At 45.0% G+C, this 26,929-nt stretch overlaps 1 protein-coding gene across 5 annotated transcripts in view; it reads right to left on the reverse strand.

The window, feature by feature from the left end:
* The window catches only part of XPNPEP1 (X-prolyl aminopeptidase 1), a 58,866-nt gene that overhangs the window by 16,651 nt on the left and 15,286 nt on the right, over nt 1-26,929 (reverse strand). For 4 of the 5 annotated variants that reach the window (XM_054521837.2, XM_009245789.4, XM_054521836.2 and 1 more), the window contains 8 exon segments: nt 26,492-26,616; nt 11,610-11,673; nt 10,313-10,417; nt 7,115-7,207; nt 6,661-6,804; nt 4,844-4,939; nt 2,682-2,763; nt 1,047-1,257 (listed from right to left, as the gene is read on the reverse strand). In XM_054521837.2, coding sequence (XP_054377812.2) covers nt 1,047-1,257; nt 2,682-2,763; nt 4,844-4,939; nt 6,661-6,804; nt 7,115-7,207; nt 10,313-10,417; nt 11,610-11,673; nt 26,492-26,608 — 912 coding nt within the window. In that variant the 5' untranslated portion in view covers nt 26,609-26,616. 5 annotated transcript variants of the gene reach the window in all.

Consider the following 26,929-nt stretch of genomic DNA (forward strand, 5'->3'; position numbering starts at 1 on the left):
CTCCCTTCCCGCCCAGTGGTCCTATCTCAGCTACTGATAATGATCTGATCTTAAAGGGCTGGAGAAGACCCTTTCCAATTTGAGAACAAGTTAGAATCCAGCAGAGGGGCCTCGGCACACTTGGCACTTGCACAAAGCTTCTAAAATTGCTTTCGTGATCTTATCTCCTTTTCTCTTTCTCTCCAGAGAGAGAGGAGGAGTCACACTGTGTGTGATGATGGCAGGGGTACAATGGCAAGCCAGATCTAGAGAGCCAGGCCTGGACTCGTCCCAGGATGCCCCACTGCTCAGTGAAGAAGAAAGGACATCACTGGGCTTGCCAAAGGCCACTTGGCAGCCAGAGGCCCAGGGCAGGACAGTAGAAAAGCCTACCTCTAAAGAGGCCTGGATTCCAGTCCTATCCCAGACCCTAATGAAAATGAGGCAACAAGTGTCAGCTGCTTAGCACTGCCCAGCAAGGGCTCAGTAAAGGGCAAGGCTATCACTATCACTTGAATTTGACAAATCCCCAACTCCCCAATCCTCTCTGGGCCTCAAGTGTCCCTAGCTATAAAATGTGGTGGGGCAGAAGGAGGGGATAGAGAAGCATTTCCCAAGCTTCAAGCATTCTTATACCACCTGCACAGCTTTTACCCTAGCTTCTTATCTGCTGTACCCTTATTCACTTAGTACTTTGCTTTAGACCATCTTTAAATCAGCTTTATTAAATTCAACTTTATTTTAAATAATTATATCATGAACTCATGCTAGTTATGTTTTTTCTACTATATGCTAAATGCTGTTAAAACAGATATATTTAAGTAAACCTAAATAATAATGTGTACCACCTAAAATAATCTCTCATGCCACACTCTGGGAAACACAAGACTCAACAAGCAATAAGGGCCCTCAGGCTCTTGATATGGCTCCAGCTCTAAGGCCTCATCCAGGGAGACCACAGTTCTGATCCAACAGGCAGCCTCAGAAATCTGCCTGTGCTCCAAAGACAATACCAGAACTGGGAAGGGGGTGGCACAGTTTAGATGGGCCAAAGTGGGGCCACCAACCTTGGGGATGGTCTCGCTCACAGCATAGCTGGCCTTGTCACTGACCCACACCTTCTCCCTTGGGGAAAGGTCAGCACACAGGGCCTTGAGCTCGCTCAGGATGGACTTGTAGGGATGCACCTGGATCCTGTATTCGGCCTCCAGACCCAAGTCAAGAAGCAGGTGCTCCTTCACACTGGGGGCGTCTATGCGGTCACCATCAATGAAGAGCCTGCAGATGGAGGAGAGGTGGGTGGCCGAAAAAGGAGGGAACATGAGTGAGAGGTGGCAACACAGACACACATACACATCAGGTTCTGTTTCCTGGCAACCAAAACCAAGCCCCTTTTCTCTCCTCCCCACTCCTTTCCCAAATCCTGCCCTCCAAGGTGCATTCCCTGTCCCCATCCACCCAATTCACCAAGGCAGAAATCTGGGCAGTGTCCTCCTTCACTGATGACCCTCTTCCCGTCCTTCATTAAGACCTTGGGACCCGCAGCCTAAATCTCCATCTAATCTGTCCAGCTCATCTACAGCCTCGCCCAGTCACCCCTCAGGTTCAGGTCCCACCATCTCTCACTTGGGTTAGTGCCACAGCCTCTAAGTCTTTCCCCATCTACCCATGTTTCAGTCATAATATTCTTTACAACTTGTACGTCTAACATGTGGTTCCCTCTGAAAAATTCGTTCAATAGCTTCCCACTATTCTTGTTCAGAACAAGAACCCAAGCTCCTGAATGTGGCCCACAAGGCCTTTCTTTTCTGTGCCCCTGCTCACATTCTGGCCTCACTATGTTCTGACCTCACTGAACCACTTCAGGTCCTCCACATGCACTGTGCTCTCTACTGCCCAGAGTCTCTAAAAATGCTGTTCCCTCTGCTTGGATCATGGTTCCCCACTCCTCCTCACCTTGCCATTCACCTAACCCACCCACATTTATCCTTACTCTCTGCTTCAAAATATTACTTTCCCCAAGAGTCTCCTCTGATCTCCAAGTCTAGGTCAGGCCCCTCTCATAACACTTGTATCTGTCCCACAAGCAGACTGGTGCCCACTTATGTGCCCAAATACTTTAGGAAGAGGACATGCTCATCTCCCCAACTCCAACCAAGGACCCCGTCCTGTTTCAGTCACCCTAGCACCTAACAGAGACCCTTAGCACATCACCGGCACTTAATAAATGTGTTGTCTTAATGCAAAAAGCTATTGAAATAGAACGGTAATGAAAAGAAGGCCACACGAAATGCTCTGAAAAAAATAAACTGAAAATTCAACAAAGCGTAGTTGGAGAGGTTTTCCCATATTATTTTTGACCTTCAAAATGACTGGGTTTATTTGCATTGTGGACCCAGAATTGCATAATTGAGCATATATACCCCTTTACACTGGCTGCTAGAAAACTTGGCATCAAATGGATGGCCCAAACTATAGACACTTTCATGCATTTCAAACCACTTTGGGGGCTCAAAGAGAGGCAGGATATAAATAAACACCTACTGCTAAGGAAGACAAGAAGGGAAAATCCTAAAAGGGCAAGAAAAAAGAAGCACATCAGTGAAATATCAGGCAGTGATGGGTGGGCCAGGACCAGAAAGGGCACACTAGGGCTCTGAGGAGCTCTGGAAGGGAGTTCCAGATGCAGGGCAAACACTCACATGATCGTCTCTAGTCCTATGATTGCGTAGGAAAAAAATACTGGATTGTGCTCCACATCTGATCCTCGGAGATTAAATAGCCCTAGAAAAGAAATCAAAATCCCTGTCACCTGTCTGACTTAAGACGTTAAGGGGTCGCTTGTAGGGGGAGGGAAGGGCTTCAGCTTGGAGTCCAGCTGCTGTGGAAGGATTCAGTGGAATCGCACAGAAAGGCTGGAACCGTCTGGTTCCACCTCTGAGCTGCAATTGCTCATGTCCACCACGTGATGGCACCAGAGCTGTTTCTCATGCTTCCACATCACTGCCCGGAGAAGGGAATAAAAGCTATTAGTCGAAATCCTGTGAACTGCCCCCACAAGGAGTTGAAATGATCCACCTAGTGGTGACCTGCCAGGCCTGGCCTTGAAGCCCACAAACCTCTGGCACTCCCAAATAGAAAGGAAGGAGACAAGCACTCTCTCCCTTCTGAGGCAGATGACCTAGGGTAGAAAAACTGAGACCCTCCCACAAGGGAAGCCAGGCAAACCTCTTCTGTAAGGGTCAGTGAGCCCCATGGAGACGGAGCTTCCTGTCAGAGGTGGAAAGAAAAGCAGTGAGTCAGCGAGGCTGCAGCTCACGAATGAAATCAGAGCCTGCAGCCCACCCATGGGTCTGCTCTGGCACCACGACTGGGTGGGGAACCTGCGGACAGCCAGTAACAGTGATGTTGCTGAACGTCTGAGAACTAGACAGACCAGGAGAGAGCACAGTTCTGGTCCCAGGACTTCCAGCTTCCATCACTTGTTCTCAGGAGGATCAGAGCAAAAAAACGCCTGGGCATTAAAAGTATAACCTCTATTTTAAAATAATGGCTTCTCAAAATAAAGTGATGAGGCAACATTTTTTACCTATCATACTAGCACTTCTTAAAAAATGACAGTACCTGGGGCAAGACAGACAAATTCAAATACAAAGGTGCAAACTTTCTGGCAGGCAAAGGGCAAGATGGGTCAAAAGCCCTAAAAGCCAACCAGAAATAGGAAGAAAATTATCAAACACTAAGACGTGGATTCATGAACCAAGATTTTGATGGTACCATCATAATAAATTACGGGATTACTGCAAATAACCCAAAGGTCATCCTTAGGGAAACAGTTAAATAAATTATGGTATAACCACATGATGGAATATTTAATACTCACTTAAAATTATGCTTGTATATGCTTATAGTATACTGATACAGTGAAAAATCAGGCTATAAAATGATATATGCATAGAATATTGACACTGATTATCTCTAAGTAACAGAATTTACAGGTGATTTTTTTTCTTCTTTTTACTTCCTCTGCATTTTCCAAGTTTTCTATCATGGGATTGTGTTTTTGTTACAATCAGGGAGAGAGAAAAGTTTTACAGGTGTTTTTCTCTGACGTTGAGGTCATTAAGTTAATTAGGGATGTAAGTCACTGACACACTTGACAATGTTTTGGGGATGGAAGATGCAGGGTCTGAAAAGAGAGGACACTGCAGTAGGGTCTCATTCTCTAGTGAGAAGGCAAAAGATAAAGCAGTGCCTCTTCTCAGTTGCCCTGGGTCAAATCAACTCAGAAACCAGAAGACAGGACAGGAAGGTTCAACCAGATTCCGTCAGGTTTTAGATGAAAGATGGTGCTAAACAATTGCATGAAGGTGGGTTAAGGTCTAAAGACTGAGAAACTACTATTATATCAAACGGGTTGGGGAGGAACTTTTAGTTCCTAGTTTTCTGAGGTAGAAATGTTCCCAGAACATTCTCACTATAAAGACCTCAGGAAACCACAGGCCAAGTGTAAAGAAAGAAGGCCTCTCCTATGATCCCACTTCTATACCTACAGAGAGGCTGACAGACATAAAATATTTGTAGGAAATGCCCTTCCTCAGAGGTGCCATGGTCCTGAGGGACTGGCCAGAGGTGGGCATCACCCAGCTGTAATACTGCTCTGGACAAGCCTCACTCCCCTCCCCAGCTCCCTGTAATTCTTTCTCCTTCATCCTAATTGGCATCTCCTATACCCATTTGGTGACATAGTCTTCTGCTTATTCCCTGGCCACTCAGAAAGTTGAATGGCATGAACACACAGATACCCAGAGACCCAAAGGAGAGATCGGGTAACATGCCCAAACAGTGAAACCAGAGCACTCACACGCAATCTCATCCAAGGCAGTGACCACAAACCACATGACGTTCCTCTCAGCCATTTTCAACCGAAGATCTGCAACCTTGTCCTTCCAGGAGATGCCTGCAAGAAACAAATGTGCTTTAACTCCAGCCCTGGTCCCAGAAAGCAGTAGGAACCCAGTGAAAGAACCTACCCCAAACATCTTTAATCAGCACCATTTCTTACAGGAGCAGGCTACTTAAACAGGCAGGAGGCCTGGATTCAAGCCCTATACAAGAGGTGTCCAAGCCACTAGACTGTCGTGAGCCTTGACTGCCTCACCAGTAAAATTCATTCATTTACACATCCCACAAATGCCTGTGTAGCATCTAGATCTGCCAGGCATAGATATGTGCCAGGCACTCTGCTGGTCACTGTGGTTACAGCTCTGAGCCAGACCCAGTCCCTGTCTTCATGGGGCTTACAATATAGAAAGGAAGACAGATAATTAAACCAGCAATTAACACACTACTGTAAATACTGATGCAATAGGGGACACACAGGGACCTACATCAACACACTACCCAGCAGAGGGAACTCACCCAGTCTCAGGGGTCAGGGGAACAGCACCCACCACTTGATGTTCCTGGGGCTGCAAGACTTGCCTTTCAGTGCTAAGACCTAGGAATTCCCTGTAGTCTGACTCACTGTGATTACCACTTCCAAATCACACTTGCCTTTTCAGACACTGCCAAGGCCTCTCTGCTGCTCTGCAAGATGAAATCGTGGTGCTAGAGGAGCTCACCCCATTGCCACCATAACCACCCTACCAGGGCAGCATTCATAACTCAGGGAACAGCCACCTGTGAGCAGGGTGGGCATCTGTCTTATTCACTCAACACCTCGCACAGCATCCTGCAGATAGTAGGCACCCAAATGTGTACTGAACAAAAGCTTTATCAGCAACATTTGCTCTCCCCTCTCCCATAAGCAACAAGTCAGAGCTTCTGCTCTAGTGAAAAAAACTTCAAACCACGCTGATGGAAAATATTTAGCTGACCCTGGGCCACTCACTGGACCCATCCTCCCCATTCCGCAATACCCCTCTGGTGAGGATGTCACACAAGAAAGTAGGCTAGGGGCTGCCCCCACACCCAGGGCTGCACTGAAGATCAGTTCAGGAATGCTGTTTAAAACTTGGCCTAGAATCTAGGCTGTCACGCTTTCTTCCCAGGACCCCTCTGGGCAATCTGCCTACATTCCACAGCCATCCCCCATCTACCTCTGTTTCTATAGCAAGACGCCCTCCCCTGCAGCCCCACCTCCAGGCCTCTCTCTCTGCCCCTTCACTGCTTCATAAATCCACACAATGGTTCAGAGAACATGCTGCTTACCCATCACTATCACACAGGCCAAGGAAACACACCCACACCCCAAAGCCTCTAAAGCAGAAGGTGCAAGATGGAGGACAACGGCCTAGGAAGGTAAATCTACAAATGCTGGCATAAGAAAGGAAATGGAACCCAGAAACCTCTATGCTCTATTTCTAATATCAAATACGTTCGAGTGGCAGCTAGCAGCTGAGTGGTTAAAAAAAAAAACTCTCTTTTCAGCAGCACCCAAAAAGCCACCCAAACGAGCTTTGCAAAAATAACCAAAGCCAAACTAAGTGGCAAGTAGGTGGCAACAGTGGAAACAAATAAAGCTCCTGCTTCTTCAAATATCCCACTGGGGCAGAGAAGGGCAAAATCCTCCTGTCAGCTCAAACTCAACTTGGATTCGGAGGACGAGGTTGGAGACAACAGCAAGAGGTGGGGGGGACAATGGCGGGGGCCCTGCTGGGCGGAACCGTTGATTCTGACCTGTGTAATCCAGGCCCAGTGTAAGGAGAGGCTTGCAAGGGCGCTCAGGACGGTCTGTCCAGATTTTGTCAACGAGGTTCTCCTTGACAGGAATGAGGTGGTGGCCGGCACTTCTCAGAACTTTGGCCATTTTCTTCCAATAATCTGAGGAGACACATTGTGGCCCAGCCATGAGCCGAACGCCCATTGCAGCGGGGCAGGCAGCAGGGCCTTGAAAGTCCAGAACCTTCAGAAAGGTGGTCCTGCCGTAGCCCAGAGCTGGGTGTGCAGGATGAGGAACTGTAAAAGCACATCTTCACCACCAGTGGAACTCTTCTCTTCACCTTGACCTCTACTATAAAATCAGTCATGCTGAGCCCCCCAGTGCTCCACACCCCACAAGCAAATGAGGAGGATGGAGGGGAGTCTAGAAGCCACTTCCTTACCCAAGCAGAAAAGGACCAAGCTCACTTACCTGTAGGAATGATCAAGGGGTCCACACCAACCCTGGATCCTTCAGGAAGCACACTCACCAGCCAGTCTTCCTGAGTTGGTGTGTCCTTCAGACCTACAGGGCGAAGAACTGATAAGAAACAATTCCCAGTGGGCCCACGCTCATTATCCCACCAGAAGGATACAATTCTCTAACATCATGATAGCAGGGTCTTTATTAAGCAGCTTCTTTAAAGTGGATTGACAGGACTTAGAAAATCTGAACCTCCCTTAATCCTGGAAGGCTACAGAAAGAGAGGGAGAAGTATAAGTTTGTGTGTATGAAAAGCGTAAGACAAGGGTGAGACAGAAGGGAAAAAAGTATGATTTTTCACTTGACCCCTTGTAAAAATATCCTGGGGATCACTGCCACGTAGGCACATGGTGTCACCACAAAGATCGTCTCCTCAGCGTTCAGTCACTTCCCCACTACTGGTCACTTGATGAGAATTTGGGCAGTGATTTGGTGAAGTCTGGGAACTGGGAGACTCCCACATATCACACACCAGGTAAGGTGATAACATGCTCCCAGTGCCCACCCCTCATCTGCAAGAGCAGGGTGGACAAGAGAAGGCCGCTGCCCCATAACCAGCCTCTGAATAGAGGGCTAAGCACAAGTCTTGGCAGCAAAGAGATCTTTCCAAAGATTTTAAGAGAGGCACACAGGCACCTGTCCTGTTGTCTTTATTTATTTATTTACTTCTAAAGACAGAGTCTCGCTCTGTTACGCAGGCTGGAGTGCGGTGGCACCATCTCAGCTCACTGCAACCTCCACCACCTGGGTTCAAGCAATTCTCCTGCCTCAGCCTCCCAAGTAGCTGGGATTACAGGCTCATGCTACCACGCCCAGCTAATTTTGTATTTTTAGTAAAGACGGGGTTTCACCATGTTAGCCAGGCTGGTCTCAAACTCCTGGCCTCAAGTGATCCTCCCACCTCAGCCTCCCAAAGTGCTGGCCGTCCTGTTGCCTTTAACATGAGCCTCTGGGTTCCCCAACTCCCAGGATAAGACAGCCCTTTCTGTTTCTAAGACGCTGGTCATAGGACACTATATCAGCCTCCAGAATGGAACTAAAATTACTTCTATAGTCCAGTTTTCCTTTAATCTAAGCCAACACCTTCCATACCTAGCCAGTTGTCTTTGAGATGTATACTTTTTTTAACCAATGAGATTTTGGCCAAACAATTAACATCTTGATAAAATATACATATATTTAGAGTAAAAGTTCACATATTCTAAAACAGTAGAAACTTATCTTTACTATTTTCTCTACTGACTACTGATATAACCATATAACCACAGAAGGGAAGTGCAAAGGTTTATAAAGAAAGAAGCTTATGAATTCCAATTCTAAAAAACTGCCTAGAAGCTGACATTGAGTTTCATTCTGCTATTTGATTCTTTCCTATTTTTTTTCAAACCACTAAACAAGCCACTTAATACAGTTTCTCCTAATGCCCTAGTACACTATATAGTATAACTTTCACAGGATGAAGTCATGTCATTTCCTAGCAGAGAGATCTTCGGCAAAACCCCAGGGATGAATCACTCACTGGCCAACCAAACCCACCAGAATCTCCCTACACAGAAGACTTGACTGAGGAAACTAGGGAGGAGCCTGGAGGAGAAGAGGACTCACTCCCTCTGCCACCCCCTTGCTACCACATACCTACATGAAGGAACAGGCAGGCAGTGTTCGTGCCTTTAACATTCTGACCCCCAAAATTCTAAGACTTAAGAGCTGGAATCTGTGGGCCCCAAAGAGAGATGCCTGCTCCCCAGGGGGACACAATGATCTACTGGGTACAAGAAGAAAGTAACAGAGCTTCTATTTGTATTTATTTTTTATAAAGAAATTACAAAGTTAGTTTTTGATATTTGGAATATAGAGGAACACTAGCACATATAAATAACAAATAAACAAACATACATACATGTTGTGGGTGCTTGACTCCCATTAACAGAAGCACAGAAACAAAAAAAATTTAAAGGCCACTAGCCTGTCCATTGATAACAGCCAGCCTCAAATGCCTGCCTTTGTGTGTGTGTGTGTGTGTATGTGTGTGTGAGAGAGAGAGAGAGCGGAGAGAAAGGGAAAGAGAAATCAACTCAGCAACAGGCAACAATCTGTAGCTTTGGTGTTTTTATATTTATGAAATGATTTTTGAGAAATAGAAACTTAATACAATGCCAAGACAAAAATGTTCCTTGTTCCTCCCTAAGACAAAGAACACGTGTGTGTGTATGTGGAGGGTGTGTGGCATACACCTGAGTGCACACACCCCTCAGTCAGCTGGCTGCCTGGATCTCAAGGTCATCGTCTAGTCCTCTGTTCCCTGCTGTGAGTCTGAGGACTGTTTTCTTTCCTCATTATTTCCTACAACAAACAAGAAGCATCAGGTATTTTGTTTCATCTTCTCTTTCTCACTCGGCCCTTCCTTATCTTCTGTTCTCCAAGTTCAAAATTCAGGAAGCAAAGACTTTGTACAGTCCCTAAAACCGTGTTTCTAAAGACTATTTTAATGACAGGAAAGTACACACGGCAGAAAATTAAATGAAAACACAGAGTACATACACACATTATTCAATAAACATTGATCTATATGCTTTCCACATAGTAATGCTTTAATTCTCACCACTTTATATGTTACTTACTGTGACTAACCCATTTTGCAGATGAGGAAACTAAAGCACTGCAAGTGAAGCGACTAGCCCAAGCAAGTTCCAGACCCGTTCGCTTGTCCTGAATGCTGCTCTTCTCCAGAGCTAAGGTGCCAGAAGCAAATCCAAGACCCTCAGAGAGAGCCTCAGGGGAAAGCTTTCTGGCTTCTGTTGCCAATGTCTCCCTGCCTTTATCTCACTCTGAATCATGAGGCAGCAAATAGTAGATGGCCCCACCGTACATGCACAGCAATGTGATCTGCAGCAAATCAACTGTCCTCTCTAGCCCTCAGTTTCCCCTCAATAAAATGAGTATCCTGAACCAGCGTCCTCCAAAATTGAATGCACATTGGTATATATGTATAGGCATGCCTTTTTTTTTTTTTTTTCCTGTTTTCCTCGGATTCTCAAAAGGGTCCATGACTGCATAAAAGGATTAAGATCCAGGAGTCCTGAGGACCTCTAAGATCCCTGCCCAGATCAGGCCAACTAAGTTTGGGCTAGCCATGCCTGTACCCACCCATCTTCATAAGTGTCCAATTGCTGTCCATTTGCTTGGCAGCCTGGAGAAAGTAGCGCCCGTCAGTCCACATGGCTGCATGCTCTTCTGTGATGATGGCTGTGCCTGAAGCAGGGGAGAAAAAAAAAAAAGAAGAAGAAAGGTGTCTAACAACTGCTCAGAAGCTGCACAAAATGACAGCAGACAGGCAAGAGCAGTAAGAGGCATCAGCTCCTAGTGGGGCAGATGGGTCCTTGACTCCAAAGAAACCTCTGGGCAAGAGAAGACCACACCACTGAGAACAAGCTGTAGCTGTGTATCAAGCTCTGAAAGAACAGTCCTGAGACCCAAGCTGCCTGGCACTGGTCCCTGCACAAAAAGGACTCTACTTGTACAGTATGAGTCAAGAACAGAGAATGGAGAACTGTAGACCTATGGCCAAAGTGGTCTCATATAATCAACAACACACAGGGAGGGATGGTTCCTGCTCAGCAATCACAGCCACTCCTCTGCTCCACCAGACACCCCAGGGGAGCTGTTTCACCTTTCCTGGAGAAAGACCAAGTGGGCCCTATGAATGTTCCTGCTGTGGTCACTAGCAGGAAGCTTATGCCTCCTACCTCTATCTGCCCTCCGTTCCCACAGGCCTGGCAGAACCTGGGGTTTTGGCAGAGGTGTCAGCCAAAGCCAATCCTAATGTGCCAACCAACACAAGCACTTACGCCAAAGGAAGCAGCGTGCTAACCATGAGGGGAGGGGAGCTCCCACCTTGTCCAGCTTGCTTTAGAGAACAAACCTGAAGTGGGGAGTCCACCCTAAAACTCAGTCATAATGGTTTTGAGGAACACCAACGCAGCTTAGCGTTAACCTTTGTTATTTAAGCGAACAGTGAAAACAGAAACCAAAAGCCAAGCACTTGGGAGAATTATTTGGGACCAATAAGCTAAGAGAGGAGGTTCTGAAATGATATTAAAGTCTCATTTCTTATTTGGGGTGCTAGTAACACAGGTATATTCAGTTTAATTGATAGAACTTTTATATGTATGTTATATTCAATAAAAAGTTCAAAAACTTTTTAAAAATAAAAATTGTTAAAACTTTGAAGGCAAAGATACAGAGAGGAATAAAAAGGGTTACTGAAAGGTGACCTTGGGGAGCGGGGAAAGACTGGGAGCCCACACCTTTCTGCAGAGAGTCAACGTGGAGCATCTAGTTTGCATTTTCTTTTTGCTTCTATATCACAGGCTGAAACTCGGTTCAGTTATTTTTAGGAGGCAAACAAAGGTGCAGCAAGAACAGAGAAAAGGTAGTGACTCACCCGCAGAGCCATCGAATCCAGAGACAAAAGCCCGCCGACAGTCACATGGAGCAATATACTCACTCTGGAAAACAAAGATGACAACAAAGTGGGCCTCGATCAGTCATGAGCAGACTGTTCTGCCTGCTTAGCCTTGTGCTAGGCTCAGCGGGGACTACGAAGACTGGGGAATCCTTGACCCCCGCCCTCAAGAAGCCAACAGTCTAGCTGAAAACAACAGATTAGCACACACTGCAGAAGATTGAATTAATTAAGGGCAGAGAGAGCTGTTCCCTTTAGCCTCTACTTCCTCATTAGGAGAACCAAAGCACATCAGGAGAAACAGATAAAAACTGCTCTTTCTTCACTGAGATCTTACTCAAAAATCAAACCAATAATAGCCTTCTCCCCTCCTTGCCACTGACATTTAGGCATCTGTTATTTTTCTGAAATGTAAGGCTGAATTTCTGCGTTAAGCACCAATAATTCCCCAACTTAAGTTTCTGTAGATCCTGACTTCTTTCCAAACTTCCTTTTTGGGTCCTCCTCTGAGGTAGCATCACCAATCTCTCCCATGCAGACCCTGTCCCTTCCTGTTACAGAGTGAGCAGAAACGCTTCATCCAATCCAGGAGGCTTCAGCAAAATAAAATGTCATGTCCAAAACCAAGGTCTTCTCAGCTGATAATCCCCTTGCCTCTGTATGGAAGGGGTTAGGGAGTGAAGAAAGTAAGAAATTCTTATGCATGGGCAAAGGGTACAAGTCAAAGTGTACAACTTCTGGTAATAGCCAGTGAGGCACAGAGAGTTTAAGTAACTTACCCGAAATCACACAGCTAATTAAGTAGCAGAGGCAGGATTTGAACCTAAGCAGTCAACTCCAGAGTCTGGACTCTGAAGCCCTATGCCAGGCTGCCAATGCATGACACTTTATCTCTCGCCCTCATCACTCGCTAGGATAAGACCAATAGCAAATGAGAAAACTGAGGTTCAAAGACAGAATCTTTAAGTAACCTGCCCACTTACAAGTTAACAGTAGGTCAGGATCCAAAGCCAGGCCTGCCTGAGTACGGAGCTGCTGCTCCTTCTGCAGTTACCAGGATTCTCCCAAGCCAAAGGACCTGCCAAGGTTAAGAAAGTTTAGGGTGGGGAATGGGGCTGCTGGCCAGACCCAAGGCATTTTTAGGACAGTCAACATGATGTAGGGGGAAAAGGCCCTCATGTTCCTTTCCTGCTATATGGTTAAGAATTACCCCTTTCAGCCGGGCACAGTGGCTCATGTCTGTAATCCTAGCACTTTGGGCGGCTGAAGTGGGAGGACTGCTTGAGCCCAGGAACTCGAGACCAGCCTGGGAGCATGGTGAAACCTCATCTCTACAAAAAATACAAAAATTAGCCAGGCACGGTGGTGCGTGCCTGTAGTCCCAGCTATTTAGGAGGCTGAGGTGGGAGGATAATCTGAGCCTGCGAGGTTGAGGCTGCACAATGAGGCATGATTGCGCCACTGTATTCCAGCCTAGGCAACAGAGTGAGACCTTGTCTCAAAAAATTAAAACAAAAATTTAAAAAAAAATAAAAAATAAAATAAAAAAAGGACTGCCTCTTTCACCAAGGCACAGGCAATCACAGCTTCAAACCAGCCTCCAGGGAGATACTAGAAGGGTCAGCATAGAGAACCACAATGGCAGGATAAAGCAGCTCTGGGCCACCTTCCCACTAGCCCAGGCCCAGCTGCATAGTCTGCAACAAGTCCTGGTAGCTCTCTCAGCCTCATTTCCTCATCTCTAAGACAGGTCATTTCAGATTGCTAAATGCAACAGCAAGCACATTTTATTCCTAAAGCATAAAGGAACATTCAGTCAACAGCACTAAGGAAACAGAAAGAAATGGCCACCAGCATCGTCTAGGAACTGCAGAATCTTCACTTGTTTATTAACCGAGTAATTACTGTGTGCAAGACTTTTTATTAAAAAGTAACAACGGGGGGAAGGGTGGCCCACACATCTCCTAGGACTTTTGTGAGAAACAGTAAGTTAATGTCTTTGAAAACTCACCAGAAACCTGAAAGTGCTGCACATATGCAATGGAAGAGATATTATTAATCTCTTCTTCCTAAACAGTGAGAAGGCATCTAAGGGGCTGGAAAAACTAAGTTAAAAATCACTCTTGTGCTAAAAATCACTGCACACAATGGGGAATACACAGTGAGGGCACTCTCCACCACCAACATGACTCCACAGGCTTGGGGCTCTTCCACCTGTGACACAGGGTGAAGATACTGGCAAAGACTGGCAGAGAACGCAGTGCAGGTCTGAGCCCGGCTGGACTCTTCCACTCAGGGACATAGTACTCTAGGGCTGCCCCACCCCTTTCTGGGCAAGCTTGGGAGAGATGGAAGATCCGCAGGGTTTACCTAGACTTCTCCATCAGCAAAGGCAAGGAAAGAGTTCCTCCAAAGGGAGGTGGAATTAACAGCAAATGGACATGTTTAGTTTGGGATGGAGACAAGGTCTGGGGTAAGAATGGCCAGACATGACCTAAGTGGTCAACATTCCAGAAAGACATCACTGAGCAAGGCTGGCCACAGCCTCACCTCCACACTGACAGGCTATGCAGAAGCCAGACAAGCACTGGGCCCAGGGCTGTCACTCTCCTTCTCCCAGGCATGAAGCTGGCAACGCCCAGGGGCGGTCTCCTCAGAGCACAGCATAGGGCCTAAAATAAACCAAAGCTGTAGCATGCTAGGAAAAATGCACAAAGAAGCACAGCTGCTGGCTTTTTCTCAAAACCACCCACTTCTCTCCATTTCTAATAGCAGCACTCAGTCCAAGCCTCCATCATCTCTACCTGGACTACCGCCCCTACAATCCACTCTGCACATACACTCAGAGTGAGCTTTTCCAAATATCTAAGATCATGTTAGCAACCTCCTTAAAACCCTCCAATGGCTTCCTATTATATTTAAGATAAAATCCAAACTCTGGCCCAGTCAAGGTACCAGCTGATCTGACTTTGCCAGTCCTCTTGCAGCTCTGCTCCCATCCACCATGCTCCAGCCATACCCACCTCCTTTCTGCTCTTTGCATACCCTGAGCTCATTCCTGCCTCAAGGCCTTGGCACATGCGCTTCCTTGTGCCTATAACAGTCTTTCTGATCATGGCATGGCTAGGTCCTTCTCATCATTATATGTGAGATCAAATATCACCTCTAGAGAGAGGCCTACCTGTACTACCCAGCTATAATAGCCACCCGGCCAGTTTTAAGTCTCTGTATAGCACACACATACTCTAGATATTTGTCTTTTTTTTTTTTTTTTGGAGACAGGATCTCCTTCTGTTACCCTAGCTGGAGTGTGGTGACACAATTACGGTCATTGTATCCTTGACCTGTCAGGTTCAAGCAATCCTCCCACCTCAATCTTCTGAATAGCTGGGACTACAGCAGGCACACACTTTTTTTTTTTTTTTTTTTTTTTTTTAGAAACGGGGTTTTACCACGTTGCCAGGCTGGTCTCGAACTTCTGGGCTCAAGTGATCAGCCTGCCTCAGCCTACCAAAGTGCTAGGATTACAGGCAAGAGCCACCATGCTGGGCAGTGTTTCTCTTCTTAATGAACTTTTTATATTTTTATTGTCTTGTTCCTCAACCCCCATCTTACCCCCAAGCATATAAGTTCCATGAGATCAGGGTATCTGTCCTGTCCCTGCACTCAGCACAGGTGACACACAGTAGATCCTCAACTCACATTTGTATTATCAATGAACAAGCAGAAAGAGACATGAAGCTTTTCCCTACATCCAGTTAAAACCTCAACCATATCTACGAAGATGGAGGAAGGGACCATGAGCCAAGGAATGCAGGTGGCCTCTAGAAACTGGGAAAGGCAAGGAAATGGACTCTCCCTGGAGCCTGCAGAAGTAACATAGCCCTGCTGACCCATTTGAGACTTCAGACCTCCAGAACCATAAGAGAATAAATTTGTTTTAAGTCACTGTGGTAATTTGTTATAGCCGTGATAGGAAACTAATACATTATCTAATGGGGAAAAGATCGTAAGGGATTATAAATGGGGTTTCAAATTCAAATACCTCAGGGTACAGGACAAAGGATATCTTTTCTAAAGACAGCAGCTCCTACTCAGCTCTGATTTCTGAAATGCAGGCCACATGTTGCTAACCTTCAATATTTCAGAAGAAGCTAGAAATATGGGTTCATGAGAAATTACCCAATTTTTAAATGTTGGCATCTAATTCCAACAATATACATAGCCAAATAAAGCATCTGTAAACCACAAAAAAAAAAAAAGCTAGTCATCTCTCAAAAATCTGGTTCACATGCGCCCTCTTCCATGAAGCTTCCTGACCCACTTCAGCTTTCAGAGGCTCCCACATCTCTGAATTTTACAGGACCACCCATGTTGGCACTTATCCATACCCTACCTTGGGTAATGCTGACAAATAATGTTAGCTAAGATTATTTAGTCTGTATTGTTTATTATTGTCTCAACACCTACTAGTCAATAAGTGTATTCATTTCCTCTCATTCTAATCTTCACAGCAGCTCTGGAAGGTATCCTCCCTCGCCAATCTACAGATGAAAAAAATGAAGTTTAGAGAAATAACTAACTTCCCCAAGGTAACACCACAGTAAATGGCAGAACCAAGATCTGAACTCAGGTCTGACTTTTTTTTTTTTTTTAAGATGGGGTCTTGCTTTGTCGCCTGGGCTAGAGTGCAGTGGTGCAATCTAGGCTCACTACAACCTCCACCTCCCAGGTTCAAGCGATTCTCATGCCTCAGCCTCCCAAGCAGCTGGGATTACAGGCACCCGCCACCACACCCAGCTAATTTTGGTATTTTTAGTAGAGACAGGGTTTTGCCATGTTGGTCAGGCTGGTCTCGAACTCATGACCTCAAGTGATCCACCTGCCTCGACCTCCCAAAGTGCTGGGATTATGGGCATGAGCCACTGCATCCAGCCTCAGGTCTGACTTTCAAAAGCCCATACCCTTGCAAGCTGCCTAGCAACCTCTTCTAATTTTATACAGAAGTTGTCCACATCTAGTCTCACAACTGGATTATAAATTCTGAGGGAACAAGGAATACGAGGTGTATGCTGCACTTACCTCTACTTTCATCAGCCACATAATAGACACCTCCTACAACTAGCAGTTAGAACTCTGTTCAAGCCTGGTTCCCCACTTACTAGCTGGGTGAACCTGGGGCTCAACTTCCTCATCTGTAAAATGGGGGTGAATATAATGCCCACCTGAAGGGCTGAGGTGTGACATAAAGCAATTAGTGCATGCCAAACATCTGATGAACTGCAGCACTTATTGCTATGTACTGCACCGAGCTCGACTCTATAGCAAACATAAGAAACTATCTTCTCGAACTAGACAATCAGCAATAGTAGACAGATATTCCATGAAATATTAACACTAATAAACAGCCATATAAATGATGCTGAATATGCAGTGTGGTATTTGCTATAGTTTAAAGGATGCTCAGATGTGCCTTAGATCCATCAGACCAAGCTCAGAGGTTTAACTGGGCCACCAAGGATAGGTGAAGAGAGCAGGAAAACAGTCCAGAGGGAAAGGTGTGACAAGGCCCAGAAGCAAGAGGCAAGAGGCCTGTCATGAGGCGACACCCAATTAGCCTAATGGCAGGGGCAAGAAGTTCAAGGGAGCAGCTGCAGAGATTTCTGTAAAGGCCGTCTGAAGACAAATAGTCAGACCTCAAACATCACACTAAGAGGCTTGAACTTTATCCTGCAAGTTCTAGAGAGACACTAAAAGTTGAAGAAAGGGTGGTGACATGACCAGAGCTGGGTTTTAAGAAGAGAGATCAACATGGCTGGTCATATGCAGATGGAACTTGCCAAGTAAAGCTGACCGCTGACTGCCAAGATAAGCACGACTGAAGTTACTAGAGTCCACATTAGGGTGACATCTTTCCCCCTCCCTGACCCTCTTCTCCCATCAGCCATGAGCTTGGCACTGTGCCTCAAACATACAAGGCTCTCAAGAAAAATGAAACTGAATGAATAAATGGCCATCGGTCCACAGGAAGTACCAAAGGTTAGACTGTGAATGGAGATGTGGACTCCTTGTTTCCAAATATAAGTTATTGGCATTTTTTTCTCTCCTAAATGAAACCAAGTCAGGGTATGTGGGAAAAACTGACAGCTGTCCAAAGATTTGTGCTCCTTCCTTAGTGTAGAAGAGTCACTGGAAAGTAGCTGCCCAGCCAGGCCTTCATTCCCATGCCTCATTACATTGAGGTGAGGTCACATGACTGATTCTTACCAATGAAATGTGGGTAAGAGGTGATGCCTGGGTCGGGGCTCTTACAAATGAGTGTGCCCTGTCCATACTCTTTCCCCTTCCACCAGCTAAAATGGTGGTACTATGGGATGGAAGAGCCTAGATCCCTGAATCACTTTCCCTTAAGGTAGAGGGAAGTTCCCCACCAACCAGGAACACCCAGTCTATACTGCTACATGAAATAAGAAATAAGGCTTTACAATACCAGGCCACTGAAACTTCGAGATGTGTTACCACAGCTAGCATTATTCTAACACAACAGATAAAATCACTGTGGGATAAAAATCATTAACCCCACCCCAAGAGAAAGCCTGTTTATGAAACACAAAACAAAACAGGAAGCTGACTCCAGGAGAATGGAGTAGGGTCCAAAGAGTTTAGGAAAATCTGATTCATGTCTTCCAGGAGGAGGAACAACAAACAAAGCCAAAAATTCACATTGGCAGAGTCAGTCCCTGACAAAACACCACCCTTTGACTAAGCCAAGCCCAACAACATAATATGGGGTCTCACAGATGAGGAGGATGAGGAATCAGGATTTCTAAAAGGCAGTGCTGGCACAGCTCTGACTCCAACCAAGGATTCTCCTGCTTTGAGGCAAGTGGTGCCCACGAATCCCAATATACGACTAGGATGGTACATGAAAGTATCCAGATTACCAGAGAGAACAGACGATTCCTTGCTATAAAAGTCCCCTGAGGCCCAAGCTCATTAATACAACAACCCTAATACCACAACCCTTGCTCTGAGTTTAAAAAGAAGAAACCCTTAGAGTTGCAGAGGACAGAGAGAAGCAGACCACTGCAGTGCCAAGTCCTTGCGTAATTATGCATTTGAGGTACATTTTCTCTCTTGCAGGGAACAGTGTGTGGGTGTGTATATTTGTGTTTTGGAAAGTACACAAAGGACAGAATTCAAGATTCCCCTTCACTTCTCCAACACCCTCCCCTACCCAACCGTAGGAGAAACTCCATCAACCCAGAATCTACCCTGAAATGAAACAATTAGGACCAAGAGCCGCAGGGAACAGCAGCCTCTCTATTACTAAGGAGGCTACTATGGCAGGTCACACATGAAGCCAGCCCTTCCTTCTTGTTCTCACAATCACAGCAAGGATCCAGAGTCCCACTTAACAGAGTTACCCCAACTATGTCTCTCTTCTCCACAGGAACTAAAACAAGGAACCCATTTCTTTCTGTTGTTGACATTCACCAGTTTCTTTTTGTGTTCTCATTTATGACTGTGGCTTACCTATTCTTTAATCTCTTCAAAGGGAATCTCATTCATCTCTACAACAGTAATAACAACAACAATAGCGGCAGCTAATATGACGAGACTTTTCAAGTGACATCAAGCATTCAAGCAGCAACCTTCTGGGAAGGTTTCAGGCTTCAAACCTTCCAGTCCCCTCTACCACCTGCCTGCAAGGTCCACATTTAATCCAGGTTGTACTACTTCTCCAAATCCTACCCCTCCTCTCCGCTCCTAACCCCAGTACCCAAGTCCAGGCCCTCTTTACCCCAACTCTGAGATCCTGCAAGGCCTAACAGATTTCTCAATTCCCAGAGTCTCCTTTCTCCAACCCGTACTGAACACTGCTCCCTCTGATCATGTCACTCTGAAATCCTGATTCTGGTGGTCAAGGACAACCATGACCAGTCAGGGGTAATTCATGGATGGTCTTAACCAGGCCACTGTTCTCCATTCTTCTTCAAGCTTATTGTCATGCATGTTCTCCTAATTCCATAGACATCCATGGTATTTCTTAACCATTTGATCCAGCCATCCTATTACTGGGTATATACCCAAAGGATTATAAATCATGCTGCTATAAAGACACATGCACATGTATGTTTACTGCGGCACTATTCACAATAGCAAAGACTTGGAACCAACCCAAATGTCCATCAGTGATAGACTGGAATCAGAAAATGTGGCACATACACACCATGGAATTCTATGCAGCCATAAAAAAGGATAAGTTTATGTCCTTTGTAGGGACATGGATGAAGCTGGAAACCATCATTCTGAGCAAACTATCGCAAGGACAGAAAACCAAACACTACATGTTCTCACTCACAGGTGGGAATTGAACAATGAGAACACTTGGACACAGGGTGGGGAACATCACACACCGGGGCCTGTCATGGGGTGGGGGGAGGGGGAGGGATAGCATTAGGAGATATACCTAATGTAAATGATGAGTTAATGGGTGCAGCACACCAACATGGCACATGTATACATATGTAACAAACCTGCACGTTGTGCTCATGTACCCTAGAACTTAAAGTATAATAAAAAAAAAAAGATATCCATGGTATTTCTTGTACTTCTCTCCCTCTTTCCATGCATCCAAATTCTACCTGTTCACATTCCAATTTAAATCCTACTTTCTCCATGAAGACTTCCCTGATCCTGCCAGCTTAAAATACTCTGTCACCTTTGAATTCAGTTCACACTTTAAGTAAACTTGCATTACAGTTGCCACCAGCCACATGTATCTAAGCACTTGAAATGTGGCTATTGTGACTGAGAAACAGAATACTTAATTTTATTTCACTTTAATAAACTGAAATACAAATTTAAAAACTGATATTCAAGATTCAGTTACTGGAAAACTTTTAAGTATGTTTAGAACAACTTGGGTATGTGAGTCCACCTTTTCAACTGTCAGTCTTATGAAATCTAAACACAGATCAAATATTTCCAATGAAAATTTCACATTCAAATTGCGAAGTTTTATAAATGTAAAAACTTCCCATATTTGAAACCTCAGCATAAAAAGGAATGTAAAGTATCTTCTTAATAATTTTTATAATGATGATGTGCTAAAATAATATTTTGGATATGCTGGATTAATATATTGTTAAAATTAATTTCACTGCTCTTTTACTTTAATGTGTCTATGAGAACATTTAATATTACATATGTATCTCACAGATTCTACCAGACAGTGCTAATGAGGTCCTTTCCCATGACATTCACCAGTTTCTTTCTGTGTTCTCATTTATGACTGTGGTTTACCTATTCTTTAATCTCTTCAAAGGGAATCTCATTCATCTCTACAACAGTAATAACAACAACAATAGCAGCAGCTAATATGACGAGACTTTTCAAGTGACATCAAGCATTCAAGCAGCAAGCATTCAAGTGCTTCAAGCATTCACATCTACAGTATGAACCCATTTCATCCTAACAATAGCCCATGCGGTACATACCATACTGTCACAATCTCCTTCTTGAGAATGCAGAAACTGAGACCCAGAAAGTTTAACTGACACTTCAGAATTTCATGTAACTTGGCTGATGTCAAGCAACTAGTAAGTAGCAAATCTGGCATCTGAACCCAGAGAGGCTCTAGAGCTCATACACTTACCTATATGCTAACCACCTGCCCTCTGCATTTGCCCCAGGACCTAGCCCTGAGCAGTAGTCAGAAAACATGCAAACAAACAAAACAAAATTTCCCCACATATGTAAGACAGACAGCTAAGCTACAGCAATAGAAATGAAGTTAAGATTATAAAAGAAAGAGTGGAGAGGGGTGATGAAGATGGAAGGACAGCAAGAGTACAAAAATGTAAGTCTGTGAAGTCTAAACAGTGACTTATGCAATAAGAGCAACAGCTAACACCGAGCAAGCTTGATACATTTTGTATTTTCAGGATGTTGCTGCAAAACACATCTGTCTGGGATTAGAGCCTCGGTTTCCTCATGGAGGGAAAAGCCATCCAATTCTGATATTGCAGGATCATTAGCAGGAGATAAAGAGCTGAGGGAAAGCCTGGAACATCCCCTGTGGCTTAGATGGCCTCACTGCCACTCCCAGAAGGAATTGCTTCGGGTGTAATAGGCCACACCTACTGTCAAAGATAGAACATTTTTAAGTATCAGTCAGGGTGTCCAAAAATCTGCTTTATGATGACCAAACAAACAAACAAAAAAAGCTGGCAAAGGAACAGCACCCAGGACCAAGAACATCAAGATAAACTTGACTTAGCTATAAGATGTTGGTGTCTCCTACTAGTAAACACACAGATAATATCCCAACTCCAGGCAAAAGAAAACTGAAACTGAAATACAAAGACTACAAAGCTTCCAACACACCCTTAACCAGAAACCTTCAACTCTTAATTCAAGTAACATTAGCAGGTCAAATCTTTCTGTACACTGAGGCCTCCCCTGGAGGTAAAGATTCACAAATAGTAGAGCTATTAGGAGTCTTCAGCTGGGGCTCCATGACGGCCTGTGAGAACCCTTTCAGAGAAGGGCCCCAATTTCAGACAACTGTGCCAGGGGACTTACAGAACTGCCCAAACCAACTGCTACATAATCATAATGTGCTCCAGTTGCGGGAACCACCATCTGCTCAACACTAACAGGGTGACTGCAATCAAATCAGCCTAGGGCAACTGTCCAATGCTTGAAGGGCAGAAAATTAAAAATGCCACTGGTGCATCCAGCAGAGAATCCAGGTGACATAAAGCCCACATCCAAAGGCTGAGGCCTAGGATTGACAGGAAACAAGGAAGAGCTCATCAGAGGGGCCCAAAGAAAAGAAAAAACAAAATTCCTTGAAGACAAGGCAATGGTCTGCCCTTCTTAAACGGGGGAGTGCCCAGCTCCTCTGCTACCTACGACTCCTACCATAATTCAGGCCCAAATCACAGTGGCCAGCCTACTTCCTCATCCAGTCCTTGGTCAAGATGATACTTTGCTTCATATGAAGTTGGTCAATCTTTTTTTTTTTTGAGACAGGGTCTTGCTCTGTCACCTAGGCTGGAGTGCAGTGGCGCAATCTCAGCTCACTGCAACCTCCGCCTCCTGGGTTCAAGCGATTCTCCCACCACAGCCTCCCAAGTAGTCAGGACTACAGCCATGAGCCACCACGCCCGGCTAATTTTTGTATTTTTTGGCAGAGACGGGGTTTCACATGTTGACCAGCCTGGTTTCGAACTCCTGACCTCAGGTGATCCGCCCGCCTCAGCCTTCCAAAATGCTCGGATTACAGGCGTGAGCCACCACACCCAGATTGAAGTTGATCAATCTTATTTGTGTATTCTAATGAACACAGATGAACCTCACCAAGTCTATCCTTACCTTCCCACTGCCTACTAGATCTAACAGTTATGTACCCAGCCTCATGGCTTCCTCACATGCCACCACCCCGATTCCAGCTTGGTATTCTACTTTTCCTATATTCTGCCAGGCTGAACAGCCAGTGAGCTGGTGCCTGAATACACCTCTCACTCTGACCTCTCCCTTCATCCACCTCTACATGCAAGACCCATCATCGGATGAAAAGTACTATCACAGAACAACATATAAAGGTAATTCCATGGAACACTAGATTCTCCCACCCAACCCCTGAAATAACTGGGAAAATTCCATGGACATTTAAGTCTGAAAAATGTTGAATACTTTATCCCCTCCTTAGAGGTACAGAGTGCACATCAGCATATTAAAGGCCCTGAGAAGTCCTGCAGCTATGAAACTCATAGGGGCAAAGGACTTGAATAGACATTTTCTCCAAAGAAAATATACAAATGGGACCAAAAAGCATATGAAAAGATACTCAACATCACTATCCATCAGGTAATGCAAATCAAATCTACAATGAGCCATCACCCCACAACGAAACAAAAAATAACAAGTGTTGGTGAGGAACTGGAAGAACTGGAATGCTGTGTACCATTGGTGGGAATGCAAAATAGTACAAGTGCTGTGGAAAACAGTATGGAAGTTCCCCCAAAAATTAAAAATAGAAAGATCATATGATCTGGCAATCTCACTTGTGGGCATATATCCAAAAGAATGGAAAACAGGATCTCAAAAAGATATTTGCAAACCCATGTTCACTGCAACATTACTCACAATAGCCAAGAAGTGGAAAAAACTGAAATGACCATCCACAGATGAACAGGTTAAAAAAAAAAAAAAAGGTCTCTAAATAAAATGGAATATTATTCAGCCTTATAAAAGAAAGAAATCCTGTCATATGTTACAACATGGATGAACCTTGGACACTATGCTAAGTGAAATAAGCCAGTCACAAAAAAACAAATACTGCATGATTCCAATTACATGCGTTATCTAAAGCTGGCAAACTTTTTTTTTTCTGAGACGGAATCTCGCTCTGTCACCCAGGCTGGAGTACAGTGCTGCAATCTCGGCTGGCTCACTGTAACCTCCGCCTCCCAGGATCAAGCAAATTCTCCTGCCTCAGCCTCCTGAGCAGAGGGATTACAGGCACGTGCCACCAAGCCTGGCTAATTTTTGTATTTTTAGTAGAGATGGGGTTTCACCATGTTGGTCAGGCTGGTCTCCAACTCCTGACCTCGTGATCCGCCTGCCTCGGCCTCCCAAAGTACTGGGATTACAGGCATGAGCCACCGTGACTGGCCCAGCAAAACCTTAGAAAGAGAAAGTAGAATGGTGGTTTCCAGGGATAGGAGGGGAGGAGAGAGACTGGGAGGAGCTGTTTAATGGATATATAGTTTCCGTTTTGCAAGATGAAAAAGTTCTAGAGATCTGTTGCACAACAATATGTGCATGTAGTTAACACTACAGTATTGTACATTTTTAAATGATTAAAATAAATGTCATATTATACATTTTTTACCACAATAAAAAAACACTGTTCAGCTCATTTCACTGTTTTCTCAACTAACAAATATATTTTTTGTAGAGCATCTTACAAGACACAACAGGAATACTGAAGAACACACACAGTTTGGGGAACACTGTTCTAAACATCAAAGTATCCTAAACTTCATACTGTTGCCTCAAATATCCGATCCCTTTGCTTATTCATTTCAAGCCCTTCATTTGCTCCTAAGGCCAGGAAATCCATGTCTCCAGGCAGAGATCCAATCTTGAGGTTGTGTTGTTCCCAGGTTAATATAGGCCTGACCTCGTCGCAACCATGTAGACCAGGACCTCTGGGGAGAGGCAGGAAGTCAGCCAGCCAGAATGGACATGTTTTGTGATCTTTGCTCAACTTACAGAAACACCCTTATCTACCACCCCCTCCATCATGGTGGACTGGTGGACCCCCATTACTCATGTCTGACATCACACACACACAGACACAGACACGCGCACGTGCACACACACAGAGCAACCAGGACCATGCAGAACCAAGTTGCTACATATACCAATCAAGTTCTCACCCTGGACTTTGAATTTGGGGGATGAATGTTCTAGCTCAATCTGGTATCTTGAAAGTAAGAGAGGAAAAGATATAAATATAGGCGTTGTCAGGTTTATACGACCCACCCAGTTGGCTGAAAAAGAGAAATTGATATGCAGGAAGACCTGAAAACCCTCCCGTCCCAGTTCTTCTTGAGGGCCTGCTGCATTCCTGCCCTCATGTTCCACAAGACACCCTATCTGAGGCCCTGACATGCGTAACTCTGAGAGCACCACTCACAATCTCGAGCTGCGCCAATATGGTGGCTCTGCCCTTGAATCCTTATAAAGCATTTTTATTGCTCAAGGTATCTCAAGGCAGTTTCTATTATCTGCAACTGAAGAATCCTGTAATAACTGCTTTATTTCCCACCACTGCTTTTTACTTCCCTGGTCTCTTGCCAGGGAAACCTGTCCCACTGTTTCTGAAGAGCACCCGAAGCTTCCCTGTTTCTTTGCCTTTGCTGCCACTAATACTTTTACCTAGAACCTCTTTCCTCCTCCTCCACCCCATCCCTCTACCCAAACTCCACCCATCCTTCAAGGTCCAATTCAAGTGCCTCCCCTGTGCCATGAAGCTCTTCATCATCTTCCCCTCTCGCCCTCAAACTTCCACAGCCTTCTGTCCAGATTTTCTTGACCACACTTACCACATTTTACCTTACAATACAGGTATGTGCATGTACATCTAAACTCCATTACTAAGCTGTATGCTTCTTAAAACCAGGAACAATCCTCATCTCTATATCATGTCTAATACCTGAGATGGGTAGGGCCTTATACATAAGCAAAGGCTGAGAAAACTATACTTACAGATGTTTCTGTGGAAGAATAGCACTCTTATATTATTTCATCTCTCACTAAACCATAACCCTAGTGAGAGCAGACATTCAACCTTAAGTTCATCTTTGAACCCTACAGCACCATAACCACAGTGTAAGCACTCAAACACTTGCTGACTCAATGACTTCACAGTGGATCCTAGAATCCTTTTACCCTACTGCCCGTCAACCCTATCACATGAGGTCTCTGCCTCTCCAACTCTCCTGGATTGGGCAAAAGAGAGACAGGGCAAACAATTCTGCTAGGAACAGAGTGTGGCAGAGGAGATGTGGAGTATGCCAGCAACAGAAAGTTCCAGAACTTCTATCCCTTAATTTGCCCACTAATTCTTCATTGAAAGATGGCTAAGTCACTAGAATCAAGGAAGCCAGGGCCAATCCACAAGCATTCAGTGAGACCTATTGGACACAGATCCCCATAGCAAGCCCTGGAAGGGTTTGGTTGTGGCCCTGGTTGTGGGTTGACAATTGGAATCCTACAAACACATTAGGGCTGGGGAAAAAAGACTGAAAAGAAAGGAGAGGCCCATTGCCATGCAGTACCTGATGAGCATCTCCCGATGGGATGATGTAGGCCTGGATCGGTTCAGTCACATACTCAGAGTTCCTCATGGCTTGTCTCAGCTGCCGAAGCAGCTCTGAAGTCACCTTCGGAGGCATTCTGCTGTCTGCAACAACAGGAGAGCTTATTTCAAAACCAGCCTGCCCCCAGCAATTCAATGTCCAGTTCGAAGTGGGCCACAGAGAGAAGTGCCTTCCACATTCTGCCCCACTCCCAGTTAGGTCTTCAAATTGACCACCCCACCACCAGACCAAGACCAAAGCTGCCAGAAACACTAATGTTCACAGTTCTTAAATACTACCTCCAAATAGCCAGTTGTGGCCAGAAAAGTTCAGCTACTAACCATTTCCAAATTGACTGGCTACCTCTTTCACTCCTAGGACTTTATTCAAGAATAGGAGATAAGTACACCGAAATTT

Source organism: Pongo abelii, chromosome 8 (genome assembly GCF_028885655.2).
Source record: "Pongo abelii isolate AG06213 chromosome 8, NHGRI_mPonAbe1-v2.0_pri, whole genome shotgun sequence".
NCBI lineage: Eukaryota > Metazoa > Chordata > Mammalia > Primates > Hominidae > Pongo > Pongo abelii.